The 16661-nt window shown below is 55.5% G+C and overlaps 2 protein-coding genes across 2 annotated transcripts; one reads left to right on the plus strand and one right to left on the minus strand.

Moving 5' to 3' along the window:
• Positions 1-1249: 1249 nt before the first annotated feature.
• LTK (leukocyte receptor tyrosine kinase) lies at positions 1250-6751 on the plus strand. Its single transcript, XM_066276696.1, is given in 14 exon segments — positions 1250-1330; positions 2092-2222; positions 2784-3504; positions 3759-3811; positions 4001-4099; positions 4155-4174; positions 4213-4306; positions 5048-5142; positions 5843-5893; positions 5896-5941; positions 6046-6084; positions 6086-6135; positions 6138-6177; positions 6253-6751. Coding segments are annotated over 14 exon segments (2019 nt in total).
• Positions 6752-7135: 384 nt separating this feature from the next.
• On the minus strand, positions 7136-16653 carry ITPKA (inositol-trisphosphate 3-kinase A). The gene is made up of 7 exons (XM_066273983.1): positions 16087-16653; positions 9302-9398; positions 9005-9221; positions 8714-8918; positions 8193-8294; positions 7832-7903; positions 7136-7733 (listed from the first exon to the last, which is right to left on the minus strand). The coding sequence occupies exons 1-7, from the start codon at positions 16579-16581 to the stop codon at positions 7530-7532; spliced, it is 1392 nt and encodes a 463-aa protein (XP_066130080.1). The 5' UTR covers positions 16582-16653; the 3' UTR covers positions 7136-7529.
• Positions 16654-16661: the final 8 nt, after the last annotated feature.

Genomic DNA, 16661 nt, shown 5'->3' on the forward strand with positions numbered 1-16661 from the left:
TGACATGTGCACACACCCCACTGCTTCTCATATGAGACTTAGAAGCCCCATATGGGGTGTCTGGGGTGTGGCTCTCCACTTTTTCATGATCCGGCTTCAAAAGGGTGGAGAGAGCCCTGGCCGGTTGGCTCAGCGGTAGAGCGTCGGCCTAGCGTGCAGAGGACCTGGGTTCGATTCCCGGCCAGGGCACACAGGAGAAGCGCCCATTTGCTTCTCCACCGCTCCGCCGCGCCTCCCTCTCTGTCTTTCTCTTCCCCTCCCGCAGCCAAGGCTCCATTGGAGCAAAGATGGCCCGGGCGCTGGGGATGGCTCTGTGGCCTCTGCCTCAGGCGCTAGAGTGGCTCTGGTCGCAACATGGCGATGCCCAGGATGGGCAGAGCATCGCCCCCTGGTGGGCAGAGCGTCGCCCCTGGTGGGCGTGCCGGGTGGATCCCGGTCGGGCGCATGCGGGAGTCTGTCTGACTGTCTCTCCCCGTTTCCAGCTTCAGAAAAATGAAATATGAAAAAAAAAAAAAAAAAAAAAAAAAGGGTGGAGACACTTCCTCTCCTACCCGGTACCCACCCCATTTTCTGGAATAGCTGGTGGCAGATTCAATGACTGAAGACTGAGAAGAGCTTTTGTGTGTGGGGCTTTGCAAGTCTCTTCTAGAAGAAAGAGTGGAGACCTCTCTGACCACAATCCCGCCCTTCTCCCAGTCGAAACCCCAGGATCTGAGATGAGAGTGGCCAGGCAGTCTTTAGGACCTGGTGGTGTCTAGCGAGAGTTTGGACACACATAAAAGCGCAGTACTGGGCCCTGGCCGGTTGGCTCAGTGGTAGAGCGTCGGCCTGGCATGCAGGAGTCCCGGGTTCGATTCCCTGCCAGGGCACAGAGGAGAAGCGCCCATCTGCTTCTCCACCCCTCCCCCTCTCCTTCCTCTCTGTCTCTCTCTTCCCCTCCCGCAGCCGGGGCTCCATTGGAGCAAAGTTGGCCCGAGCACTGAGGATGGCTCCATGGCCTCTGCCTTAGGCGCTAGAGTGAGTGGCTCTGGTCGCAACAGAGCAACGCCCCAGATGGGCAGAGCATCGCCCCCTGGTGGGCATGCTCGGTGGATCCCGGTCGGGCGCATGTGGGAGTCTGTCTGACTGCCTCCCCGTTTCCAACTTCAGAAAAATACCCCCCAAAAATAAATAAATAAAAATAAATAAATAAATAAAATAAAAAGCGGCAGTCCTGGCCGTTGAGGCTGGTTTGAGCCCCAAACTCTAGATGCGGCAGCTGAAACTGGTGATGGGCGGCCACTGCCTGCTGCTGCTGTGGCTCAAACCTGCAGGGGAGTGCTTTCTGGCAGTCTGGCAACTGTCCACCCAGAGGCACTTTCCTAGGACCGGGGACCGCGGTCGCCAGTCTGGCTCTCAGTGGCTCCTTCAAAAGCCTCGAACCCTTGCAGCCTACTCTCCAACTGGATGCTTAGAAAATGTGGGCCGAGAAGAGCAGTGCACGTCTGAATTCTAGGATTTCGATCACGCAGCTTGGGAAGAAGGGACAGGCCCTGGGGTTTTAGCATCGCCTGGGGGCGGGACCACACGCGAAGTCGAGGAAAGGGTCGAGGAGCTGCAAGACCGAGCTCAGCGGGACTCCCAAGTTATTCACTGAGAGGGGCTCTCCTGGAGAGAAACGTGCAAAGGCATCAGCGGCACCCCGCGGGGGCTTTGGCGACCTAAGTGGGTGGAGGTTGGCTTACCCGCGCTTCTGTGCTGGGTAGGGTTGGGGCGTGGCGGCGAGAGGTCAGGCTCGCCATTGCGAGGTTCCCTCTTCTAGGCCTTTCCCAGTTAACATCCTGCCCCTTCTCCCAACCCCGCTGTCTCATCTCCCAGTCTTCTTTCAGGAGTCATTCTCTGCTCCAGCTTGGAAAATTCCAAGCTCCTTTTTAGCCTGGGACTTCTAGCTCCAAACCCCCAGGACCCTAAGGTCACGGCATAGCCAGAGGCTTGGAGCCAGCCTCTCCGCTAATTCCCTGAGGTGAGCTCCAGAATTCTTCTTCCGTTTCTACCTACTATTTCAGGCCCTGGCTGGTGGTCTACGATTCTTCCTTTTCTCCCTGCTCCCAGACCCCAAGGGGCCTTGGCAGTGCTCACCTGCAGGGCCAGCGGGCGGCAGGAAGCCCACACAAACACTGCGATGGAGCAGACGCCGGCAGCAGGGTGGTGACAGTGGGGGCCGCCAGGCCCGGGCTGTACCTGTAAGTGCGGAGCACAGACAGAGATGGATGGTTACCTGTGAGTCAGGGGGAGGAGCGGCACCTGCGCGCTACATTGCGTCTCAGGGTATTCCACAGTCACGTGCGGCCCCGACGACCTTGACTGTCCCTTCTTCCAGTGAAACTTAGGGGAGGGTGGCAATAGTTCCCACAGTGAGCCGACACCTAGGAGCCTGTTCCCGCCAAGCAGAGGACTCGTAACCTGCGGGGGAGCCAAGGGGTGGTTTGAATCTCCTCCCAACCCGTCTCCATTAAGCATTCTAAAATACGTGTAAAATCTAATTTTATGGTGTGCAAACCTAGTCTCCCACCTCTTCAAAATCGACTATGGCTTCTAAGTGCCTCGGATAAGAGTCTGGAGCCGCCTCTCTCAGCAACCGCCGCAGGCAGGCGGCCCAGAACCCAAGGTCGCGGCTGGGCACTCAGCGCCCGCTGTCGGCAGGATCTCAACTTACGAAGCCGCGAGCGGCAAAGGTGACAAGAACCACGTGCCACACCGGCGCATGGCGTGTTCCTCTCTGCCGTCTCCTCCCTCGGTCGCAGGGAGCCACGTTACGTCCTCGTGGGGCAGCAGGGAGCCACGTTACGTCCTCGTGGGGCAGCAGGGAGCCACGCCCACTTCGGGGTGAGCAGAGCCCGTGGGAAGGGGCGGCTGCAGCGCCCGGCGCGAGGGCTGGGGGGAGGCAGAGATCGCTCCTTGGTGTTCAGACTTCGGCACTGCGAGGGGAGTGCCAGGGGCCCTACCGATCGGCGCCTCCCCGGTACCCGCAGGGGAGCTCGGAGGACCAGCTCGTCTGCCTCGGAGTTTCGGGCGGCTAAGAAACACGCGGCAGCAGATGGGACAGAAGAGGTCCCGGGTTCGCGGCGCTGGGCGGTGGTGGCAGCAGGGCCCGCTAGCCTCCCCGCGGGGCGCCTCCGCCCCACTGCGCAGCCTTGGGATCCACAGCCTTTTCTCGCGGGCGCACACACAGCAGCTCTCCGTACGGGCCTCGGGGTCCCAGAGTCCCTGGGTCTGACTGGGAGCCCCTTTACTTACTGCAGCCGCAGGGCTGGCAGCCCTAGCCCACCGCCCAGGTCCTCACCTGACGGCTGGAGGGCGCGCCTTGGCGGGGTAGCGGCGCGCAGGCAGCTGGAGCTGTGGCGGCTGGAGGAAGTGGTCCGGCCTACCTGGGGAGGCAGGACGGAGGCCGGACTCAGGCCGCCGGGGAGAAACTGGAGGCCCACTCCACCGCGTCGGGGAGCGGCAGGAGAGGCGGGACGCCAAGTGAGGGCGTTGTGCCTCAAGGAGAGGGGGACGTGCTCCCCATCCCCGCTGTCAGCCATGCTCCTGTAGCTTTTCAATTAGAGGGGGCGGCTGGAAGCTGCTGGCCTCCTCTCCGCAGGCTGGCCGCTCACTGCGGGAGAGGGCGGAGGGCTGCCAGGGCCGGCAGTGGGCTACCCTCGGCTGGGCTGCAGCGGGCGGCTTCGGGGGCGGTGGCACGGAGACTACCGGGGTAGGTGTGTCCTTGGGGAGGGCAGCTGGGCAGTCCTCAGGGTGAGCTAGGTTTCCTCATGGAGGCGGTCATTCTCAAGTGTACCTGGGGCCAGGGGCCAGGGTAGAAGTTGTGGGGAAGGCATGGAGAACTGCCTGCAGGAACAGCCTCTCTACACCCTGGGGCTGAGAGGTCAAGTCTAGGGACATAGAGATGCACTCCAGTTTTGGAAACTAAAGTATAGTTTCTCTCACTGCTGGTGGTGGGGTATGTGTACCACCTGCCCAGGAAGTTCAACTATCAAAACATTGTGTGCTGTGTGGGGCTCAGCCTCTGACCTGCCCCTTGCCTAATTCTGCTAGAGTTGATGTCTGGAGGAGACATGAAGTTTCTTGAGGCAGAGTCGGCAGCACCTGATAAGACCTTATCCCCAGCCCTCCAGGTCCTTCTAAAGATCCTGCCCATGTATGCCAAAACCTCCATGAACTAATGTACCATCTGCCCAAACCAGGGCCAACCATCACCGCTGACTATGCATGGCCTGCTCCAGCTGGCCCAGGACATAGCCCTAGAGGAAAATAATTTAATTCACAGGTCGGGAGTGATCCTGGCTCAAGGGACCTCCCTAGCCCAACTCCCTTCCCAAGAAAGAGCCCTTCCACATGAGTTTTATGAAAGTAGATAGGAGCCAGAGATTGAGTTCTGGCAGGAATCACTTCTCAGCCTTTTGAGTAAGATCAAGTGTAAGTTCTGGCAGGGTTTTTGTTTGTGTTTGTTCGTTTATGTGTCAGTCACAGCAGAACTTTGCTTTTTTTTTTTTTTTTTTCCTTAGATGGAGACAGAGAAACAGGAAGGGAGATGAGAAGCATCAACTCATAGTTGTGGCATTTAGTTGTTCATTAATTGCTTCTCATATGTGCCTTGATGGAAGGGGGGCAGGGCAGCTCCAGCCGAGTCAGTGACCCCTTGCTCAAGCCAGCAACCTTTGGGCACAAGCTTGTGGCCCTTGGCTCAATCTGGTGAGCCTGAGCTCAAACCAGTGCCTCAACCTCGGGGTTTCAAACCTTTGAACCTGGGACCTCAGCATCCCAAGTTGAAGCTCTGTCCACTGCACCACCACCGGTCAGGACATTAATTGATTCTTTAGAGAGAAAGGGAGAGGGAGAGAAAGATAGAGAAACATCTATCTGTTCCTGTATGTGTACCAAGAGAGGATCAAACTGGCAACCCCTGTGTATGGGGACAGTACTCCAACCAACCGAGCCACTGAGCCATCCAACTAGGGCAGGGTTTCTTGTTCTTTTGTTGTTGTTGTTTCTCTGCCTGACTCTTCAGGGACATTGCTGCTAGGAACTGTCTGCTGAGCTGCACTGGACTCAGACTACTGAACACAATCGGGGACTTTGGGATGGCTAGAAATATCTACAGATGTGAACAGAGGCGGATTTAACGGCAGACACACCAGGCGTGCGTCCTGGGGCCCTGACTTCTGAAGGGCCCCGCAAACCCTAACTTTACACTTTTTTCTAATGACACCAAGTTTGATTTTATATGTGCAATTTTAATAGTACATAATATTTTTATTTATTTTAAAATATGGTTAACATGTATTTTTATTTTCCCTGTCTTTTTATTTTTGACAGAGACAGAGAGGTCAGAAAGAGGGATAGATGGGGAAAGACAGACAGGAAGAGAGATGAGAAGCATCAATTCTTCATTGTGGCACCTTACTTGTTCATTGATTGCTTTCTCATATGTGCCTTGACCAGGGGGCTCCAGCAGAGTGAGTGACCCCTTGCTCAAGCCAGCCACCTTGGGCTCAAGCTGGTGAGCCTTGCTCAAACCAGATGAACCTGCGCTCAAGCTGGTGACCTCAGGGGTTTCGAACCTGGGTCCTCTGAGTTCCAGTCCAAAGCTCTATCCACTGTGCCACTGCGCCACTGCCTGGTCAGGCCCCTGACTTTTTTTTTAAGGGGCCTAATATTTTCTTCACCTGACGCCTCAACCAACCTTAATCCGCCTCTGGATGTGAGTCCTGGAGATGTGGGGAAGGCTGCTGCTTCAAGGGGGTTTCCCAGCAGCCCCATTACATTTGAATCACTCATCACACCCCTCCTCCCTCTTGTAGAGCCAGTCATTACCACAGAGGGGTCTAGGCTCTGCTGCTGGTCAAGTGGATGCCCTAGAGGCCTTCCTAGAGGGCATCTTCACACCCGAGACAGGCTCCTGGTAATACCAAGCCCTCCTGCTTCCCTGTCTCGGGCCACCTCATGAGAGGGAAGGGGAGGCTATCCCTGATGGGCTTTATTCAGTTACCCCCTCTCATGATGCAGGTCTTTTGGGGTACTGCTCCGGAAGATCTTCTCACTGGGCTGTGTCCTACCCTAGATGCACCAACCAGGAGGTACTGGACTTTATAATCGACAGGGGCAGATGGACCCTCCCAGGGGCTGTCCAGGGCCTGTGTGAGTATGGAATGCTGCCCAGGGAAAAGGGTTCTTCACAGCAATGGTTGAATACAAACTCCTGCCTTTCCCCAGGTATATTGTGACCCAGTATTGGCAGCACCAGAGTGAACTCTGCCCTACTTTTGCCAGCATCTCAGAGCATCTTTAATACTGCACTCAGGGGTGTCATACTGGTCAGGAGGGAGGCCATAAAACAACATTGGTCCTCTTCTTCCTTAACCTTCCATTACAGGACCCTGATGTGCTGAATTCACCTCTGCCAACGAAGCTAGGGCCCACACTGGAGGAAGAAAGGGCTTCTGGGTTGGGGAGTAGGCTTTTGGAGGGCCTAAGATCCCCCCAGGCCCAGAAGCTGAGTCTGGAGATCTTGAAGAGCTGGGGAGGGAGCCTCTTTGACCCCGGGCTGCCCTCTGGCCTCAAGCTCCCCAAATCCAGGGGACTCCAACCTCATAACATTTGGAATCCCACCTATGGCTGCTGTGCCTTAGGATCCCTGAGGGGAGGCATTGATGCTAGCAACAGTTCCTTCTGCACTCCTCCCCAGGCTTCCTGCGGCTTGTCATTCCAGTAGCCCCTCACCCCCCACCCAGTTTGTGCTGCATGCCAGGGCCTGTCTCAGGTCTGGCCTGCACCACTGGACTTTCCATCCTGGAAACCAGACCCAGGCCTCCCAAGGAAGAGCCAGGTGACTCCCAAACTTTGAACTCTGAGGTCAGAGGCTAAGCCCCTACCACAAGGTGAGGGTGGTGAGTTGAAACTACCTCCTACAGGAAGCTTTTACTGGATTGCTCCTCCCTTATGAGCATCCTTCATCTGGGCAGTGCCCACCCCTACAGCTGTCTCAAATAAAGAGCTCTTTTCATATCCTCCAGTGATCTGAGTAGACATGAGGGATGACTAGGAATTGATAAAGAGGGGACCTGAGTAGGGAGGAGATGAAGCCTGAGTCACCAAAGCTGGTGTCTTTGAGTTTTATTGGGAAGGGGAGTCCATTGTAGTGTGGGAGTTTAGATCAACAGATCTAGTGCGTGCGGAATAAAATTAATTATCTGGCCTCTCTGGGGAAGTACAGAGCCTCCTCAGAAGAGTTGGGCTAAGGAAGAAGCCCATTGTCACAGTTTACCTCTCCCGCCCAGGAAAAATTGGTGTCATTGGCTCTAGGACCACTTGGGTTTGTATGGAACAGTCTTGGTGCATGCAGTGCATTCCAGTGGTTGGCATCTGGTCCTATAGGACCCTGTGAACCGCTCCAACCTCTGGGTTTGTCTCTCCCTGACATGCACAGCAGGGACAAAGCCTCAGGTCCATCTGTCAGACCAACCGGTCTGCATGGTAAGAGGGGCCTAGCCTCATCTCTGGGCCATGCTGGCCAGGATGCCAATGAGATTGTCCAGTCCCAGCAAATAACCGTCCTCGCGGTTGCCCTCCTCCCAGGGCCTCCGATGGTCCAGAGTCTGGCCGTCTGGGAGGGGCGTGGTCTTGCCGAAGTCGATGAGCCACACACCAGCACGATGGCAGTGATCATGCACGAAGAGCAGCGAGCTGCCAATCACCTGCGAGTTCCACGTGGTCAGGCCATGGCCCTTTTGCTGAGAAGCCCCCGCCCTATTCTCCTGTAGTTCTCACAGACCACAGACCCTACCCATCTTACCTCGTGCCTCCTAAAGAACTCTGAGACCTCCAGGGTGTCTCGGATCTGCTGCAGGCGATTCAGATACCTCCGCTGGACAGGGTAGGATAGAAGGGGAGGGCAAATTAACTAAACACTTATTGAACCTCTGCTAATATTTGGGGCCATGATGCATGCCCGGCTAGGTAAATACCATTGAGAAAAACACAGGCCCTCATGTGGTGTGCAGAACAGAAGGGAAGGAATGTAAAAACAATTACATCACAATGATAAAATGCTACGATGGGGGTCACATAGGCGAGGGCACTAGACATGATGACCTGGGGGCACCACTGGCCCTCAGGCTTCCCAACAGCTCAGGGTTCTAGAATCCGGCGCTCACCAGTACTTCTGCATCCCCTTGCACAAACTCCTCGAAGACACGCGTCACTTGCTCCCGGCTTCGAGTGGTCTTGAAGTCTGTGCTGCAGGATCCATCGGCTTTCTTTTTTTAAAAATTGTTTTAAAATTTATTTTTATTGATTTTTAGAGAGAAAGGAAGGGGGGGCTCTGCTTGTTTCACTTAATTATGCATTAATTGGTTGATTCTTGCATGTGCCCTGCGCAACTTTGGCGTTTTGGGGTGATGCTCTAACCAACTGAGCTAGCCGGCCAGGGCAGGATCTGTCACTTTTCTTGAGGTGGGACAGAAGTGTCAGGGGACCCATACCCGCCCAAAGGGAGAGGATCAGTTACAGCAGTGGTACCTTCCTGGACATTAGAGGCCAGAATCAGGGAGAAGTCAGAGGGTGCTTATTCAGGGAGGTTAGGGACCGACTTGGAGGCTAGACACCACTGCGGGGGCTGGGGGCTGGGGGCTGGGGGAGGGGCGGGGCTGTGCAAGGTGAACCGAGCCTGGCTCACCTTGATACCCTCGATGCGGAAGCCGAGCGTGGTACTGGAGCTGATGCCTTCTCGCCACTGCATGTAGCGCGGCTTGGTGACCGCGCGCTGAGCGTGCTCTTCCTCGGTGGGCGCCGCAGGGTCCACCGCCAGCATCTTTTTGTACATATCCTTCCGCAATTTGGGCCGTTCACGGGCTTTGGTCAACTCTTCTTCCAGGTAAGTCCTACGAAGGCGCAGGCAGAGGCGGGCTATGAGTGGACTCACACGGGGACCTGGCAGAGCACCACCCTGGGCCCCGGGCACACGTACCTGATGCCCATTTTGCAGTCAAGTACGCAGGGCCCATCGAAACCGTGGAGCAGGTCCTGCAACTGCAGGTAGCTCTCCCCGTCGCGCTCCACCACGCCATGGAAGGCAGGTACACAGCTGCGCAGCGCGTCGGCCATCAGCTGCGCCAGGCAGTAACGCTCCGGGTCGGAGCTTCGCTTCAAGATCAGCCCACTGGTGCTTGCAGCCTTGAAACTTCCTGCAGACCGGAAACAGCGCTACCTAGTCCCTCCCTACCCCAGGTACCCACCCACACCGCCCACACCTGCCCGTGCTCACCCGTGTGCCCAGCCAGCTGCACCCAGGAGTAGCGCTTCTTGAAAGGGCTCATGACGGGCAGGTTCACCATTGTCCGGATCTTCTGCCAGTGACTTTTCTGAAAACAATACGGTCTGGGTCCGCAAGTCAAGCGGCGTCTCGGCATTAGAAAAGCCCTCCCTCTTCTGGAACAGGTATTTGGCCCGCCCTGCCCCACCGCAAGCAGCTAGAGCCCGGTGATTCATTCATTTGTTCACTCAGGAAAGTTTATTGTGCGCCTCTATGTGGACACTGAGACACACTCACTGGTTGCTGACAGATATCCATTTTCCCGAATGTGCTGAAAACAGTCCCAGACTTAGCTACTAAACTGCTCTGTCGGGGTTTTAGAACTTTTGTGAGCGTGAGAATCACCTGTTTAAAAATGCAGATTCTTGGGTTTACCACAGGGAAATTCTGTGTAGGTCTAGGGTGGGACCAAAAATTTGCATTTCTACCAATGCCTCAGGATGTTTTGCGGCCTGAGAAACAAGCCTCTGACCATAAGTTTCTTCATCAGTAAAATGGGGAAATAACTGCCCTCACTGGGTTGTTGTCGGTAGTGACGTTTGAATGTGACAGGCTCCCTCTCCCTAACCTCATTTCTTTTTTCTTTTTTTTTTGTATTTTTCTGAAGCTGGAAACGGGGAGGCAGTCAGACAGACTCCCGCATGCGCCCGACCGGGATCCACCCGGCAAGCCCACCAGGGGGCCACGCTCTGCCCCTCCGGGGCGTCGCTCTGTCAGGACCAGAGCCACTCTAGCGCCTGAGGCAGAGGCCATAGAGCCATCCCCAGCACCCGGGCAATCTTTTGCTCCAATGGAGCCTCGGCTGCGGCTGCGGGAGGAGAAGAGAGAGACAGAGAGGAAGGAGAGGGGGAGGGGTGGAGAAGCAGATGGGCGCTTCTCCTGTGTGCCCTGGTGGGGAATCGAACCTGGGACTTCTGCACGCCAGGCCGACGCTCTACCACTGAGCCAACCGGCCAGAGCCCAACCTCATTTCTTGGCATGAAGTAGACGCTAGGCAAATTGGGTTGTTGATTCATTCACTTAGGGGCCATAGGTTCCTCTCATTTAGGGAGATGGACAATCACAGAAACAAACGTTTGCAAAGGCCCAGGGCAGAGAGGCCAACCTGGCAGGGTCTGAAGGAAGAATGGCCTGGGGTTTCCCCACATCCTCTGCTATCCTTGGATGCAATATCATTCCTCACCAGTTGACAAGACCCAGAGCACCTTTGGTTCTAATCTGGTCCTAGAAACCTGAGCTTTGAAAATGGGATGCAGAGCTGAGAGCCTGTCATCATGGATGAAACTGGGAGGGAAATGTAGATTTTGGTATACCTCTCGCCTCATAACCACTGCTGCTGGCCTCCACCCAATCCTGAGAGCATCTCATTCTCTGAACTTTTACTCTTCCCACCCCAAACCCATCATTCCTATGTCTACAGGTTTGTAGTACACAGGTTTGCTCATCCAAACTGTGTGTCTCCTGCCTCCTCCCAGGGTGTCTGCTTTTAGAGAAGTTACAAAGGGCTGGAACCCAGGAATCCAGCCTCCCTGATGGGGGAGTCAAAGAGGGAGAGGGGGAACTCAGGTAGTGGCCTAAGTAGGGAAAAGCAGCTGACCATTAGCCCTTTCCCATGTGGAGGAGATGGGGGTTAGTGACAGAGCACTGGGTGGGGAGTCAAGATTTGGTCCAAAAAAAATTAAAAGAACTGGTTCCAGTTCTGTTCTGTCACTTGAGTCCAAGAAGAATTTTATCTGTGTGAGCCTGTTTCCTCTGGGAAGACATAGTGGCTGTCATAACATAAGCCACCATTTACTGACCGCCTACTGCATGCCCCTACATGGCACACTGGGGTGTGATCACGTGGCCAATTCCCAAGAATCTAGGGGTGTAGCCAGAAGCAGCCCACTAGAAGCATGACATCTCTTTCAAAACTCCCTTTTTTTTCTCTTTAAATACATATAAGGCTTGTATTATGCTGCATAATAACCCAAGTTTTATTATAAAACTCTCCCACCTCCAAATCCTCAAATAAAATTCTTGGAAGATGTACGTGCCATGTGTATTCAGCAGCACCACCCTGTACCCTCTTATCCCACTCAGTTTGAGAATCATGATAATAATACACGTACATGGACAGCAAGTGCATGGAGTGGTGGCATGATTGCCATTATACAAAAAGAAATCAAGGCTCAGAGGAGTTAGCATGCCCTCACTTCCTGCCTCCAGCCTTCCAATCCCTGGTTAAAGCCATTTACCAGCCCAGCTATTCTCTGTGTCCCAACTGCCCCTGCAGGCTCCAAAGCATGGGCTACCACCCCGATTCCCTTTGGGGGTCAAATGAGAACCCCAAAGAGAAGGAGCTTTGTACTAGGTGAAGCAATTTGCAGCCACAAAGTGGTATGCTTTGATCACTGGGGAAACACTGAGACTGCCTGGGGACCCCTCTCTGTTGGCTGGACACCTTTACTGTCATCCAAAGGACTAGGTTTAGGCTGCTTTAGGGGCCTACTGGCAGACTGTGACGGACAGTTGGACCCGAATGGAGTTATTCAGAGGATACATATATTTCTGTAGCCACCTTCCTGGGGGAGGAAATCAGCTTTAGGTCAACGAAATGGGAGAATTGCATCATCCTTTCTTCTAGGATCATGTGGGAACAGTGAATGGGGCTGGAAGATAGAAGGTGGGCCTGGTAGAAGAGTTTTTAGCACCCACAGTCCTGGACTACTGCCACTTGATTGATGTGTGTTAACAGCATCATCTTGCTCCCAAGATGATGTAAAATGGGGTCATCACCTACCCTCCCCACCCCAGTTTTGAGCGGATCATGTCAGCTGAAAGCAGAAGAGACAAAGGCTGGTTCCAGCCACGCAGGTTACAAAGGGCTTGAATAGCCATTATGTCATATAAGCCCTCCTGGTAACTCCCTGAGATTGGTATGACAGGATTTAGCTCCCCTGCCATTAATGGATATGGTCAAACATGGAAGGAGTTGATACGAGTGTCATGGAACTCATTGCCATCTTCCATCTTAGGGAGCTACCTGCCCTATGGGACATAATGCATATAAAGATGCACATGCCCAAAAAGGCTCCTGGAGAAACATTCTTTGGTGGGTGGGGTGATGATTTAGGCACAAGAACAACAGCAGGAAAGATATTTTTGATCAGGTAAGGCTTTTATTATATGGATATTAGAAAGCAGGTTTATTAAGTTACAAAGTGAAATCTACCTGAAAAGAGGGCCAAAGCCCAGCCTACTTCCCACAGAAATCTGGGAAACCAGCTCACAGCCAGACACTACTAGAGCATCTTGGGCAAAAAGCCCAGGAGCGCTGACCTGTGTTTCTTTACTGAAGTCACAAGAGGACCCTCTGGTAATTCCTCACAGCTGGGGCTGGACAAGGAGCATCTCTCTTTGGCTGGGTTGGGCTGGACACTTGCTTCTGACTCTCCTTTATCTAAACTCCATTTGGAAGCCCTGCTTCTTATATCACACCAGATACTCAGTGTATCTTCTGCCAGAATGGATTCTTTGCTCTGCATTTGGTATTCATCCCCATATTTCCTTTTTTCTTTTTTAATTGACTTTAGAGAGAGGGGAAGAGAGAGGAAAAATATATCCAGCAATTTGTTGTTATAGTTATTTATGCATTCATTGGTTGATTCTTTCTTTTTTATTTATTTTTTTAGGTAAGAGGAGGGGAGATAGTGAGGCAGACTCCCACATACACCCTGACAGGGATCCACCTGGCAACCCCACCTGGGGGCTGATGTGCTCCAATGGAGCTATCCTCAGTGCCCAGGGCAATGCTTGAACCAATCAAGTCACTGGCTGCAAGAGAGGAAGAAGGAGAGAAGGAGGAGAGGGAGAGGGAGAGAAGCAGAGATGGTCGCTTCTCCTGTGTGCCTTGACGGGAATTGAATTCTGGACTTGCAGATGTCCATAAGCCGGGTCAATGCTCTATCCACTGAGCCATCATCAGCCAGGGCCCATTTGTTGATTCTTGTATGTGTCCTGACCAGGATCAACCAGCAACCTTGGTGTACCTACTGGAATAATGCTCTAAACAACTGAGTTACTGGCCAGGGCTCCATACTTCCTGACTCCCACTCTCTACCTTCATCCTTCCAGTCACTGGCTGAAAGTTTCTAACAGTCCGGCCCCTCCCCATTGCCCTATCAAACTAGCACTCCCTGTAGTGGTGGTGGTAGTAATGGTGGTGGTGGTGAAAGCAATCAGTTTAAATTTATAAAATCATTTGCACTAAGGTATGACTGACCCACGGCTTCACTCTCCCAGGGGCATTTACTTTTTAAAAAGGAAGTCAGTTAACCTAAATTCTGCTCTATAATTAGTGAAAAGTGAAGTGTAGGAGTTCTGGGTCCAGGACAGGATGGCATCCAGGTCTCCTTATCCTGGAGCCCTGAGTGAAGAGAACCAAATGAACAGGAGCCAAACACCCTCTCTTTCGCTAGAGCAACACCCCAAAATTGTTTTAAAATTTGTTTTAAATTCTTAGGCTGGAAAGGCCTAAGAATACAGTCATGCCAGCTGCTTTTAGGGATAGGCCCCCAACTCACCCACTCCTCTAGCCTGTATGGTTTTCCCTATCACTTTTCCCTGTACTAGAGGAAAGTCAGAGAGGGAGGCAATCTGTCCCGTCCCAACTGCCCTGTGGGGAGCCCAACTCCAGGCCCTGGGCAGGCTGTCCTGGGCTCCCAGGAGGAGAAGGGTAAGGACATATGTGCCAGGCAGAGGCAAGGTAGAGCCTTCCCACACCTCCTTCTGCTTTGGCTATTCCCTTATCTGCCCAGGCCCTAGCACTGCTGCAGTAACTTCTCCTAGGTGCATCCTTTACAGTCAGCCAGCCCATGGGCTCTGCTTCCTGACTGGAGAAGCCCTAAAGGCAGCCTGGGCGGGCGCACTATGCGGCTCCCCGACCAGCAGCGAGGCAAAGTCCGAGCCAGGCCCTTCCACTGGGACGCAGGAGGCCTCTGTCAACAGCCCCCAGCTTATCTGCAGCCGCCGTGGCTGTTTGCCTTCGGGGAGGCCCTGGCGGGCTGGGGGTTGGGAAGGCTTGAGAGACTCCGCCTTGGAACTGGAAGGACCTTCAAGCAGCCATCTGCTCCAGCTCCTGGCTGTCCCCGGGACAGAGAGGCCCAGGGTGGGAGAGGCCGGTCAAAGACGCCCAGGGCACAGCTGCGACTGGTCCCTGGAGTGTTGACCCCAGCCGGGCTGCCTACGTTGCACACGGGCTTGGGCCGCGGGACCTCCTCCGCTCACGGACACTAGAGGGAAACGGGGTCTGCCATCGTGACGCCCTTCCTCCTGCGCCTTACTCTCAGCTGTCAGAGATTTGAGCGGGGGAGCCTTGGACCCAGAACTACTGTTCCGGATCTTCTCAGGAGTCAAGGAGGGTGGAGTCCTTTCACTGCTCCACATTCCACCTCCTTGGAAACCCCTAGGCGGCACCGCCTCCCTACACTGGCCAGGATTGCATTAGGAACGGTCATGGGTCAGGAGGAGCACCCTTACTCCCGGGAGAGGAGAGAGGGACGCCCCGTACCCTACACCTGGCAGCGGGGTGTGTTTCTATCCTATGAGACTTTTTTTCCCCCTCTTGTGTCACAAACCATGCCGCCCTCTGGGTAATTAAGTCGCAGGGGATAACTGAGTCACGGATCCACTGCAAGTCGTTACAGTGTCTCCCACGCCTTGTCCAATCCGAGCGTGCGGCGGAGTCTGGGTTCAGCAAGCCGGGGCCGCGCCTATGCTTCCCCACAGCTCCCAGGCAACACCAGCATGCGTCCGTGGTTCTCACTGCCCTTCTTGGGAAGACCAGGAGCCACCAGAGCCTGTGGAGCGCCCCGCGCCTCTCCCTCAACTCCAGGGACACTTGCATAATGTGGATCTAGAGCAACTTCTTCGCATTGGCCATGAAGAGTTATTTAAAGTATTTGGCCTTCGTTTAAACAAGGGGCACAGGACGGCTATCCTGGGTGCGGCACACCCCTCAGGGACAGGCACTGGGAATGACTTCACCGCACCCTGGCCTGGATTATTTGAGGGTCAAACCAGGCCTCTGACACCAGAGGAGGAGATTAACAGGCTGATCACGCCCTCTCAGCCTCAGTTTACCCTCCCCTGCCATAATTAGGAGCAGTAAACCAGGAAGGGGGCGGCATCCTGTTCCCTGCCAGAGCTCCCAGCCCCGCGCTCCTCTCCTCTTTGCGTCCACGCCTAGTGCGGGCGCCGGGAGCAGACGGCGGCGGTTCCCGAGCAGAGCCTGGAGTGCCACTCCACTCCCACTCAGGAGAGGGAAACCGTGGCAACGGCGGGGGTGGGGCTGCGGCGCGGGAAAGGGGGCGGTGAGATTAGGAGACTCGTTCGCCCCTTTCTTTCAGAGAGTTTGAGGGGCAAGGCCAACCCCCTCTGATCCTCAAGCCCATCATTCAGCCGGCAGATCACGATTGCCTGCTCACCACCCCACCCAGTCCCCGTGGCTGGTCGCAGACTCCTTCTCACCCGCCCTCTTAGACTCGCCAAGGACCCTCCTGTGAAACCCTGGTGAGAATTGTCAAGGCGACAGGACCGCCTGGCTCCTCCCTCCAAACTCGATGCCCCCTGAGCAGTAAGAATAGGGCCCTCGGCGGAGGGAACTTAGGGTAGGAGTCGGACCCCAGAGAGCTCGGAGCGGGGTGCCCCGCGCGGGCCCCCGCGCCGGGCGCTGGCCCCGCCCCCGCGGCCCCTACCTGACCCACGTCCACGCTGGCTTCCAGCTGCACGTTTCCGCGGCTTCGACTCTCGCTGTCGCTCAATAAATCGTCCTCCGAGTCCTCGGGCAGCGACGAGGAGCCAGTGGAAGAGAGCGACGAGGTGGAGAGGCGGCGCGGCTGCTGCAGGTGCGACGAGCCCACGGCTGGAAGCCAACCACCCTCCGGCTCGGGCGGCCCGGGGCTGGCTGGGGGTACGTCCGGCTCCGGCTCCTCGGCTGTCACAGTCAGCTGAGGGATCACCGGGGCAGGAGGAGCCCGCGGAAGCCCATTAGGGACCTTTCCCCCACGCCGCTTGGCCCCACGGGCCCGGGGCTGCGCGGCGGCGGCGGCGGCAGCGACCGCGGCGCAGCGCGCCTCGAAGAGCAGGCGTAGCTCCCCGACGCTCCGGCGCGGGGCCCGCTCCAGCCCGGGGCTGCAGGGCTCCGCGCCTCCCGGCCGTGCCATGCCCGTCGGGCCCCCGGGCAGGGTCATTTCACGGCACAGGAGCCGCAGCGGATCCCAACAGCCCGCGGCACCGCGGGGACTGGAGGCGCTCGGCGCCCCCGGCTGGA

This window comes from Saccopteryx bilineata, chromosome 4 (genome assembly GCF_036850765.1).
Source record: "Saccopteryx bilineata isolate mSacBil1 chromosome 4, mSacBil1_pri_phased_curated, whole genome shotgun sequence".
NCBI classification, from domain to species: Eukaryota; Metazoa; Chordata; class Mammalia; order Chiroptera; family Emballonuridae; genus Saccopteryx; species Saccopteryx bilineata.

Excerpts from the sequence above, each read along its gene's own strand:
- ITPKA (XM_066273983.1), bottom strand. The coding sequence starts at position 16,581 with ATGACCCTGCCCGGGGGCCCGACGGGCATGGCACGGCCGGGAGGCGCG. Across the intron at positions 9,222-9,301 it reads GCAGCTGGCTGGGCACACGG|GAAGTTTCAAGGCTGCAAGC; the intron begins GTGAGCACGGGC and ends TCCGGTCTGCAG. Across the intron at positions 7,904-8,192 it reads AAGGGGATGCAGAAGTACTG|CGGAGGTATCTGAATCGCCT; the intron begins GTGAGCGCCGGA and ends TACCCTGTCCAG.